Source organism: Petromyzon marinus, chromosome 15, assembly GCF_048934315.1.
Source record: "Petromyzon marinus isolate PM22_M1 ecotype Great Lakes invasive population chromosome 15, UKy_Petmar_22M1.pri1.0, whole genome shotgun sequence".
NCBI lineage: Eukaryota > Metazoa > Chordata > Hyperoartia > Petromyzontiformes > Petromyzontidae > Petromyzon > Petromyzon marinus.
Window position 1 is genome coordinate 6,526,512 of NC_133681.1, and position 12,051 is coordinate 6,538,562.

The 12,051-nt window shown below is 43.8% G+C and overlaps 2 protein-coding genes across 2 annotated transcripts; both read right to left on the bottom strand.

The window, feature by feature from the left end:
* Positions 1 to 3,423: 3,423 nt before the first annotated feature.
* On the bottom strand, positions 3,424 to 8,507 carry LOC142924601 (uncharacterized). The gene is made up of 2 exons (XM_076067139.1): positions 7,338 to 8,507; positions 3,424 to 3,432 (listed from the first exon to the last, which is right to left on the bottom strand). Exons 1-2 carry the CDS (start codon positions 8,505 to 8,507, stop codon positions 3,424 to 3,426), a joined length of 1,179 nt encoding a protein of 392 aa, XP_075923254.1.
* Positions 8,508 to 10,736: 2,229 nt separating this feature from the next.
* Positions 10,737 to 11,843, bottom strand: LOC142924602 (uncharacterized; the record flags this gene model as incomplete). The annotated part of the gene is made up of 1 exon (XM_076067140.1): positions 10,737 to 11,843. A coding segment is annotated over exon 1 (1,107 nt), but the record flags the coding sequence as incomplete, so codon positions are not given.
* Positions 11,844 to 12,051: the final 208 nt, after the last annotated feature.

A 12,051-nucleotide genomic window follows, 5' to 3' on the forward strand; every position in this document is an offset into this window, starting at 1 on the left:
GTCGAGAGGTCGCGAGTTCAAATCCAACCCGATAAAAACTTTTTTAATGACTTTTAAACAATCATATTTACTTAGTCATTTATTGCGGTGTTTATCGGGAGGATTAAATTAAACAAAATATTCTGAAAGTATGTACACCGGATTTGTCAATGTTTCAAAAGCGATTAATACATCGAAGATGTACGGCCGGGGGACAGGTAGCAGTTATATGGCCAGGATGTGCCGTTGGTTATCAACTGGCGCAGTGGCGCACTGGGCTAAGCCCGTCGACTTTTTATTAACGGGGTCTAACGCAGGTTCCGGGAACCACCAAATTCGTAGGAGGGGCTTCCATTCAAAATCAATCCACTAGCATTAGGTGAGAAGGTGTCGCGCCTGCCTGTAGGTTCATTCAGTACCGTGATGCCTTAGGCCCCCTTTTTAATTTAATTATTATTATTGTGTTTTATATACTTACAAACCTCGCCGCCAGGCGTCAGGAGTCAAAAGGTCACGGGTTCAAATCCAACCGCCGATATAATAATTTTAAAAACATTCACATCAAAAACTAGAATTTTCTTTACTTCGCCATTTGTAACAGTATTTATCGGCACGGTTATGTATAATACTAAAATTCCAGAACTATTTATACAAGATGTGTTGTTGCATTTTTAAAAAAAATGCATTTTAATACTTCAACGGATCCATGACTACTGGGAGCAACGTTAGTTTTAGAGTCACTCACGCTGCCAAAACTTTAATATGTAGTAGACACACAAATACGTTACAGAACAGTATCACATGTTATGTCATGTATGTCTTCACAAAGGAAATGTAAGTTAATGAATTTAAAATAAAATATTCCATTAATCCTGTCCTGTTATAAGCCACCAAAGGGCTCTGTGTGTTTCTCTCACCCCCTCGTATGCCGTGCCGGCCTTTATAGGTGCTTGCTCACAGCACTTGCCCCTACAGTCTGTTAAGGCTATACGGGGGATCTTTGTCTTTGTTTCTCTCTCTGTGTGTGTCTCTCTAGGTGTGTGTCTCTCTCTGTCTGTGTGTATCTCTCTCTGTATGTCTCTGTGTGTCTCTCTCTATGTGTGTCTCTCTGTCTGTGTGTGTCTCTCTCGGTGTGTCTGTCTGTGTGTGTCTCTCTCTATGTGTCTCTCTCTGTCTGTGTGTGTCTCTCTCTGTGTGTCCCTGTGTGTGTGTCTCTCTGGTGGGGAGCAATAGTGTAGCGGTTAGCGCGCTGCACTATGAACCTACCGACCTGTGTTCGATTCCCGCTCAAAGCCTACACCAGTGACGATTATCTGAACCGGTCCCGGGCCTCCCCTAGGTCGACTCAGCCTCAAATGAGTACCTGGTGCGGTGTGTAAACATTGCCACTTGGGAGACAAAGGCGGTCGAGCGTGGTGCTGGCCACCCACCCCCTCGTGTACCGTTCCAACCTTCAACGGTGCTTGCTAACAGCACTTGCCCCTACAGTCTGTTAAGGCTATACGGGGGATCTTTGTCTTTGTTTCTCTGTCTGTCTGTCTGTGTGTGTCTCTGTCTGTGTGTGTCTCTGTCTGTGTGTGTGTCTCTGTCTGTGTGTGTGTCTCTGTCTGTGTGTGTGTCTCTGTCTGTGTGTGTGTCTCTGTCTGTGTGTGTGTCTCTGTCTGTGTGTGTGTCTCTCTGTGTGTGTCTCTCTCTCTGTATGTGTGTCTCTCTCTCTCTCTCTGTGTCTCTCTCTGTCTGTTTGTCTCGTCATTACACTCGACCCTCGATCATCTCCGCGCTTTTCCTTCACCCTGTTGAGCGCTCTTTCCTCCTAGTGGCGGATATACCGTCAATGACACATTGACATGTTAATATCTCACAATACAATGGCCACATCGTCAGCACAAGCTCCAGCCCCCACCCTCTTGCCCGATGTGGCAACCCCCCCTCCCCCCTCTCGGCTCTCTATATAAGGACTTGTTGCAGCAGCCTGTTTCTCACTCACACCTGAAGACGGTTGCTTGTGTGGAAATCGAAACGTCGTGATCTATTATTATTATTTGTCTTCTTCTACCTAAGAGACCTTACCGAAAGAACCAAAGAGTATGGATTCCTGCAGTCACGAAGGCTTCAAATCAATATTTATTATTATTATTGTGTTTTATATACTTACAAACCTCGCCGCCAGGCGTCAGGAGTCAAAAGGTCACGGGTTCAAATCCAACCGCAGTTATAATATATTTTTTAAAAATCACTTCATAAACAATTTTCTTTACTTAATCACTTGTAGCAGTATTTTTCGGCACGATTATGTACAATACAAGAATTTTAGAATTATTTATACAGGATGTGTTATTGTATTTTTTTAAAAATGCATTTTAATACTGCAACGGATCTATGATTACTGGGATCAACGTTAGTTTTAGCGTCAATCTTGCTGCCAAAACTTTCATATGCAGTAGACACACAAATACGTTACAGTACAGTATCACATGTTATGTCATGTATGTCTCCACATATGAAATGTAAGTTTATTAATGTAAAATAAAATATCGCAGTAATCCTGTACCGTGATGAGCCATCAAAGGGCTCGCCATAGGCCCGGAGTGCAATACTCCACCGTAGCCACACGGCGGCGGCGGTCGAGAGGTCGCGAGTTCAAATCCAACCCGATAAAAACATTTTTTTAATGACTTTTAAACAATCATATTTACTTAGTCATTTATTGCGGTGTTTATCGGGAGGATGAAATTAAACAAAATATTCTGAAAGTATGTACACCGGATTTGTCAATGTTTCAAAAGAGATTAATACATCGAAGATGTGCGGCCGGGGGACAGGTAGCAGTTATATGGCCAGGATGTGCCGTTGGTTATCAACTGGCGCAGTGGCGCACGGGGCTAAGCCCCTCGACTTTTTATTAAGGGGGTCTAACGCAGGTTCCGGGAACCACCAAATTCGTAGGAGGGGCTTCCATTCAAAATCAATCCACTAGCATTAGGTGAGAAGGTGTCGCGCCTGCCTGTAGGTTCATTTAGTACCGTGATGTCTTAGGCCCCCTTTTTAATTTAATTATTATTGTGCTTTATATGCTTACAAACCACGCCGTCAGGAGTCAAGAGGTCACGGGTTCAAATCCAACCGCCGGTATATTATTTTTTAAAACATTCACTTCATAAACTATCATTTTTCGATTTAAAGCTTTCGTGACTGCAATGATTCATCTTCTTTGGTTCTTTCGGTAATGTCACGTATCATTCTACGTGACTTTACCGAAAGAACCAAAGAAGATAAACTATCATTTTCTTTACTTCGCCATTTGTAGCAGTATTTATCGGCACGGTTATGTATAATACTAAAATTCCAGAACTATTTATACAAGATGTGTTGTTGTATTTTAAAAAAATGCATTTTAATACTTCAACGGATCCATGATTACTGGGAGCAACGTTCGTTTTAGCGTCACTCACGCTGCCAAAACATTCATATGCAGTAGACACACAAATACATTACGGTACAGTATCACATGTTATATCATGTATGTCTCCACAAAGGACATGTAAGTTAATGAATTTAAAATAAAATATTCCAGTAATCCTGTCCTGTGATAAGCCACCAAAGGGCTCTGTGTGTTTCTCTCACCCCCTCGTGTGCCGTGCCGGCCTTTATAGGTGCTTGCTCACAGCACTTGCCCCTAGAGTCTGTTAAGGCTATACGGGGGATCTTTGTCTTTGTTTCTCTCTCTGTGTGTGTCTCTCTAGGTGTGTGTCTCTCTCTGTCTGTGTGTATCTCTCTCTGTATGTATCTGTGTGTGTCTCTCTCTATGTGTCTCTGTCAGTGTGTGTCTCTCTCTACGTGTCTCTCTCTGTCTGTGTGTGTCTCTCTCTGTGTGTCCCTGTGTGTGTGTCTCTCTCTGGTGGGGAGCAATAGTGTAGCGGTTAGCGCGCTGCACTATGAACCTGGCGACCTGTGTTCGATTCCCGCTCACGGCCTACACCAGTGATGATTATCTGAACCGGTCCCGGGCCTCCCCTAGGTCGACTCAGCCTCAAATGAGTACCTGGTGCGGTGTGTAAACATTGCCACTTGGGAGACAAAGGCGGTCGATCGTGGTGCTGGCCACCCACCCCCTCGTGTACCGTTCCAACCTTCAAAGGTGCTTGCTAACAGCACTTGCCCCTACAGTCTGTTAAGGCTATATGGGGGATCTTTGTCTTTGTTTCTCTGTCTGTCTCTCTCTCTGTCTGTGTGTCTCTCTCTGTGTGTCTCTCTCTCTCTGTCTGTGTGTCTCTCTCTCTCTCTGTGTGTGTCTCTCTCTGTGTGTCTCTCTCTGTGTGCGTGTCTCTCTATGTGTCTCTCCCTGTCTGTGTGTGTCTCTCTGTGTGTGTGTGTGTCTCTCTGTGTGTGTGTCTCTCTCTGGATGTGTGTGTGTCTCTCTCTCTCTCTGTGTCTTTCTCTGTCTGTTTGTGTCTCTCTGTGTGTCTCTCTCCGTCTGTTTGTGTCTCTCTCTGTCTGTCTGTGTGTGTCTCTCTCTTTGTGTGTCTCTCTCTCTGTCTGTGTGTGTCTCTCTCTGTGTGTGTCTCTCTCTGTGTCTCTCTGTCTGTGTGTGTCTCTGTGTGTGTCTCTCTCTATGTGTCTCTCTCTGTCTGTGTGTGTCTCTCTTTCTCTCTGTGTCTCTTTCTGTCTGTGTTTGTCTCTCTGTCTGTGTTTGTGTCTCTGTGTCTGTGTGTGTGTCTCTCTCTGTCTGTGTGTGTCTCTCTCTGTCTGTGTGTGTCTCTCTGTGTGTATGTCTCTCTCTGGATGTGTGTGTCTCTCTCTCTGTGTGTGTGTCTTTCTCTGTCTGTTTGTGTCTCTCTGTGTGTCTCTCTCCGTCTGTTTGTGTCTCTCTCTGTCTGTGTGTGTCTCTCTCTCTGTGTCTCTCTCTGTCTGTGTGTCTCTCTCTGTCTGTGTGTCTCTCTCTCTGTGTGTCTCTCTCTGTCTGTGTGTCTCTCTCTCTCTCTGTGTCTCTCTCTGTGTGTCTCTCTCTGTCTGTGTGTGTCTCTCTGTCTGTGTTTGTGTCTCTGTGTCTGTGTGTGTGTCTCTCTCTGTCTGTGTGTGTCTCTCTCTGTCTGTGTGTGTCTCTCTCTGTCTGTGTGTGTCTCTCTCTGTCTGTTTGTGTCTCTCTGTGTGTCTCTCTCCGTCTGTTTGTGTCTTTCTCTGTCTGTGTGTCTCTCTCTCTGTCTGTCTCTCTCTGTCTGTTTGTGTCTCGTCATTACACTCGACACTCGATCATCTCCGCACCTTTCCTTCACCCTGTTCAGCGCTCTATCCTGCTAGTGGCGGATATACCGTCAACTACACATTGACATGTTAATATCTCACAATACAATGGCCACATCGTCCCCACAAGCTCCAGCCCCCACCCTCTTGCCCGATGTGGCAACCCCCCCTCTCGGCTCTCTATATAAGGACTTGTTGCAGCAGCCTGTTTCTCACTCCCACCTGAAGACGGTTGCTTGTGTGGCAATCGAAACGTCGTGATATATTATTATTTGTCTTCTTCTACCTAAGGGACCTCACCGAAAGAACCAAAGAGTATGGATTCCTGCAGTCTTGAAGGCTTCAAATCAATATTTATTATTATTATTGTGTTTTATATACTTACAAACCTCGCCGCCAGGCGTCAGGAGTCAAAAGGTCACGGGTTCAAATCCAACCGCAGTTATAATATATTTTAAAAAATCACTTCATAAACAATTTTCTTTACTTAATCACTTGTAGCAGTATTTATCGGCATGATTATGTACAATACAAGAATTCTAGAATTATTTATAGATGTGTTATTGTATTTTTTAATGCATTTTAATGCTGAAACGGATCAATGATTTCTGGGATCAACGTTAGTTTTAGCGTCACTCACGCTGTCGAAACTTTAATATGCAGTAGACACACAAATACGTTACAGTACAGTATCACATGTTATGTCATGTATGTCTCCACATATGAAATATAAGTTTATTAATCTTCTTTGGTTCTTTCGGTAAAGTCACGTAGAATGATAATAAAATAATAAATTGATAAAATAAAATAACACAATAATATTCTCACGACGTTTCGGCCACAACACAAGCGGCCTTCATCAGGTGAAGGGGGCGAGACTGTCTGGTAGGACAGCGCTGGAGTGAAAGAGCCACGTTCAGATACGGCCTTTAAGCTGTGTGAGAGGAACAAAGCGCCTTGACAAAGGAATTAGCATAGAATTTAGCCTTGAAATGGCTGAATGATTAGCTTGTGACTGGTCACAGAAATAGCTATGTTAAAAGTTAAAGCATACACACCCGCAGAGGCACCCATTGTTAAAGGGATTAGCATAGAATTTACCATTGAAATAGCTAAGTTAAGGCATACACATCTTGACAATGAAATTAGCATAGAATTTAGCATTGAGATAGCTGAGTGGTTAGCTTGTACCTGCTGCAGAAATAGCTACGTTAAAGTCAGAGCATACACCTTCACCGAGGCCCTTAGTACAAATCAAACAGGAGAATTTAGCATTGAAATAACTAGGCGAATCCAGCATTGAAACAACTGAGTGATTAGCTAGTGACTGGTCACAGAAATGACTACACATCTGAGCTATTCACAGTACTATATAGTGAACCAATAAAAACTAAAATATAAATTACCTTCATGTTATCAATAAACTCTATATTCTCCAATCAGCTAAGCTACCAACAATAAGTCGTTATATATCACAATGCTATATGGCGAAAAAATGGGTGGATTCTTACCCTCAAATTTCAGCCCCACGGATAGCTACGGGTCCCGTTCAGACGGACGAGTTCGTCCATGGTTGGAACAGAGGAGGGGGAGAGAGACAGCTGCGAGGCCCTAGTATGCTCCATATTGTTAAACTATACCATTAACCGTGGTGTGAGAGGTATTAAGAGGCAATGCTGGCGGTCTGAAGGTCATCGTAAAAATACAATTGATTAAGAACAGAAATGATTTAAAACATCTTTCCAGTGGTTACTAAGCCTGAATCCATCTTCTCGGTTGAAATTGTCTCTGTGCTTGTATATGTGAATGGCCTCATGAACGAATCTCTTATGGTAGCCGGTTGGTTTGCAAAGAAACTCCGTCTTGGAGAAGTCAATGTCATGTGAGCCCACTGAATTATAACAGTGATCTGCCACGGCAGAGGAGTTCGTCCTACCGTGTTTCAAGTCTGCTTTGTGTTCGCGGATGCGGTCCGAGATATGTCTTTTGGTTTCTCCAATGTAGCTACTACCACAGAGGCACTTTAGTTTGTAAACGCCCGGGTACTGTATGTCTGGAACAGCATCTTTTACAGATGGAACTAAATCACGGATTTTATGTACTGTGTTGAATCGGACCTGGATCTTGTGTTTGTTCAGGATTTTGGAGATCTTTTTAGTGACCCCTGCAATGTAGGGTAAGGTGATGGTTTTGAGTGGCTCCACAAGACGATCCTTCTTCATGACTGGAGTGATGGCTTTGCGGATTGTGTAGTCGGAGTAGCCATTAGCCCTGAGAGCCTGGTGTACGTGCTTGAGTTCACTGGTAATGTGTTCCTGGTCGGAAATGCATTGGGCTCTATGGTATAGAGTCTTGATGAGGGAGTTCTTCTGGGATGGATGGTGGTGGGAATCCGGTTTCAAGTAAGCATCTGTATGGGTAGCTTTCCTGTAGACAGAGTGGCTCATTGAACCATCATGTCTTATTTTAATTAAGACATCCAAAAAGGGTAGTTTGCCATCTTTTTCGACCTCCATGGTAAATCTGATGGCTGGGTGTATGGAATTGATGTGGTCGCGGAATTGGTCTAGAGCAGGCTGGCCATGTGGCCAGATGACAAAGGTGTCATCAACGTACCTCTTCCATAAGGTCGGGCGTAGAGTGGCAGTCTGGATGGCGTCAGTTTCAAATTTTTCCATGAATACGTTGGCTACAACCGGAGATAGGGGGGAGCCCATTGGGGTGCCCTCAGTTTGTTTGTAGAAAGTTCCATTCCAGGTGAAGTAAGTGTTGGTTAAGCAATGTCTCACCAGGGGGGGTACATCAGTATGCAGTCCTTGATGAACCAGGTCTTCAATGATAGCGATGGTGTCAGGTACCGGGACTTTGGTGAACAAGGACACCACATCAAAACTGACAAGCAGGTCGTTTGGGGACAGGGAAATGCCTTTGATTGTCGATACCAAGTGAATAGAATTTAGTACCGCAGAGGTGGTTTTTCCAGTGAAAGGTCGCAGTATATCAGCAAGAAAACGTGCCAGTTTGTAGGTGGGGGAGCTGATAGTAGAGACGATGGGACGAAGGGGTGTATCTTCTTTGTGTATCTTTGGAAGGCCATATAATCTTGGTGGTCTGGCAGCAGAGGGCTTCAACGAGAACTGTTTGATCTCATCAATTAATGCTGGTGAATCAGAGATTATTTTGTTCGTTTTGGTGACCAGGCTGTTGGTGGGATCTCTTTTTATTTTTGTGTAGCTGCCATCGTTGAGTAGTTCTTGAATTTTGTTGTTATATTCTGTTTTGTCCATGATGACAGTGGCATTGCCTTTGTCGGCTGAGAGGACGACAATATCATCCCTATTTTTTAATTGAGATAATTCAAAACGTTCGTCTTTGCTGATGTTGCTGGGTGGCAACTTAGCGTTTTTGAGGGTTGCAGCGATTTCAGATCTTGCTACGTCTGCAGAGATGTGACTCAAGCCCTTGAGTGCAACGTCGACATGGGCAATGATATCATTAACCGGTAAGTGTCTCGGTGTGACAGCAAAGTTTAGACCTTTAGCTAAAACGGATTTCAGACCATCAGAAATGGAACTGTTACTGCGATTAATTACGACTTTGTTGACGTCTATCTTTTCGGTGTGTGGATCCGATTTTTTGCTGGAGAGGTGATTGAATTTGGAAATCAAATTGTCCCTACATTTGTTCGACATAGTGGCAGCCGAAGAGGTAGTCATATTGTCTACATGTTCCCAATCCGATGTAGACATTGTTGCTGTCAATTTTAAGTGTGATTTGTAGAGTGTCTTGTCTAACTGATCGAGTTCGGTGCGTGTAAGTCTGATTTTTTCCGAGATAAGAGCGAAGCTAGTTCTAGCTAGAATTCGTTTTGCATTGAGAGAAGTTGCAACAGCAGAGGTTAGTGTAAATGCGGTTGGTATTACCTTAGAGTCGCGGCATCTCTTCAGAAAGGTGAGAGACTCGATTAGTTGAGCCTTCTTATCCCGAAGTCTGTTGAATGATCTTAAGGATGTGTGGAATCCCTCCCCGTAGAGGCGGTTAAATTTCGATTTAAAGCTTTCGTGACTGCAATGATTCATATTCTTTGGTTCTTTCGGTAAAGTCACGTAGAATGATAATAAAATAATAAATTGATAAAATAAAATATCACAATAATATTCTCACGACGTTTCGGCCACAACACAAGCGGCCTTCATCAGGTGAAGGGGGCGAGACTGTCTGGTAGGACAGCGCTGGAGTGAAAGAGCCACGTTCAGATACGGCCTTTAAGCTGTGTGAGAGGAACAAAGCGCCTTGACAAAGGAATTAGCATAGAATTTAGCCTTGAAATGGCTGAATGATTAGCTTGTGACTGGTCACAGAAATAGCTATGTTAAAAGTTAAAGCATACACACCCGCAGAGGCACCCATTGTTAAAGGGATTAGCATAGAATTTACCATTGAAATAGCTAAGTTAAGGCATACACATCTTGACAATGGAATTAGCATAGAATTTAGCATTGAGATAGCTGAGTGGTTAGCTTGTACCTGCTGCAGAAATAGCTACGTTAAAGTCAGAGCATACACCTTCACCGAGGCCCTTAGTACAAATCAAACAGGAGAATTTAGCATTGAAATAACTAGGCGAATCCAGCATTGAAACAACTGAGTGATTAGCTAGTGACTGGTCACAGAAATGACTACACATCTGAGCTATTCACAGTACTATATAGTGAACCAATAAAAACTAAAATATAAATTACCTTCATGTTATCAATAAACTCTATATTCTCCAATCAGCTAAGCTACCAACAATAAGTCGTTATATATCACAATGCTATATGGCGAAAAAATGGGTGGATTCTTACCCTCAAATTTCAGCCCCACGGATAGCTACGGGTCCCGTTCAGATGGACGAGTTCGTCCATGGTTGGAACAGAGGAGGGGGAGAGAGACAGCTGCGAGGCCCTAGTATGCTCCATATTGTAAAACTATACCATTAACCGTGGTGTGAGAGGTATTAAGAGGCAATGCTGGCGGTCTGAAGGTCATCGTAAAAATACAATTGATTAAGAACAGAAATGATTTAAAACATCTTTCCAGTGGTTACTAAGCCTGAATCCATCTTCTCGGTTGAAATTGTCTCTGTGCTTGTATATGTGAATGGCCTCATGAACGAATCTCTCATGGTAGCCGGTTGGTTTGCAAAGAACCTCCGTCTTGGAGAAGTCAATGTCATGTGAGCCCACTGAATTATAACAGTGATCTGCCACAGCAGAGGAGTTCGTCCTACCGTGTTTCAAGTCTGCTTTGTGTTCGCGGATGCGGTCCGAGATATGTCTTTTGGTTTCTCCAATGTAGCTACTACCACAGAGGCACTTTAGTTTGTAAACGCCCGGGTACTGTATGTCTGGAACAGCATCTTTTACAGATGGAACTAAATCACGGATTTTATGTACTGTGTTGAATCGGACCTGGATCTTGTGTTTGTTCAGGATTTTGGAGATCTTTTTAGTGACCCCTGCAATGTAGGGTAAGGTGATGGTTTTGAGTGGCTCCACAAGACGATCCTTCTTCATGACTGGAGTGATGGCTTTGCGGATTGTGTAGTCGGAGTAGCCATTAGCCCTGAGAGCCTGGTGTACGTGCTTGAGTTCACTGGTAATGTGTTCCTGGTCGGAAATGCATTGGGCTCTATGGTATAGAGTCTTGATGAGGGAGTTCTTCTGGGATGGATGGTGGTGGGAATCCGGTTTCAAGTAAGCATCTGTATGGGTAGCTTTCCTGTAGACAGAGTGGCTCATTGAACCATCATGTCTTCTTTTAATTAAGACATCCAAAAAGGGTAGTTTGCCATCTTTTTCGACCTCCATGGTAAATCTGATGGCTGGGTGTATGGAATTGATGTGGTCGCGGAATTGGTCTAGAGCAGGCTGGCCATGTGGCCAGATGACAAAGGTGTCATCAACGTACCTCTTCCATAAGGTCGGGCGTAGAGTGGCAGTCTGGATGGCGTCAGTTTCAAATTTTTCCATGAATACGTTGGCTACAACCGGAGATAGGGGGGAGCCCATTGGGGTGCCCTCAGTTTGTTTGTAGAAAGTTCCATTCCAGGTGAAGTAAGTGTTGGTTAAGCAATGTCTCACCAGGGGGGGTACATCAGTATGCAGTCCTTGATGAACCAGGTCTTCAATGATAGCGATGGTGTCAGGTACCGGGACTTTGGTGAACAAGGACACCACATCAAAACTGACAAGCAGGTCGTTTGGGGACAGGGAAATGCCTTTGATTGTCGATACCAAGTGAATAGAATTTAGTACCGCAGAGGTGGTTTTTCCAGTGAAAGGTCGCAGTATATCAGCAAGAAAACGTGCCAGTTTGTAGGTGGGGGAGCTGATAGTAGAGACGATGGGACGAAGGGGTGTATCTTCTTTGTGTATCTTTGGAAGGCCATATAATCTTGGTGGTCTGGCAGCAGAGGGCTTCAACGAGAACTGTTTGATCTCATCAATTAATGCTGGTGAATCAGAGATTATTTTGTTCGTTTTGGTGACCAGGCTGTTGGTGGGATCTCTTTTTATTTTTGTGTAGCTGCCATCGTTGAGTAGTTCTTGAATTTTGTTGTTATATTCTGTTTTGTCCATGATGACAGTGGCATTGCCTTTGTCGGCTGAGAGGACGACAATATCATCCCTATTTTTTAATTGAGATAATTCAAAACGTTCGTCTTTGCTGATGTTGCTGGGTGGCAACTTAGCGTTTTTGAGGGTTGCAGCGATTTCAGATCTTGCTACGTCTGCAGAGATGTGACTCAAGCCCTTGAGTGCAACGTCGACATGGGCAATGATATCA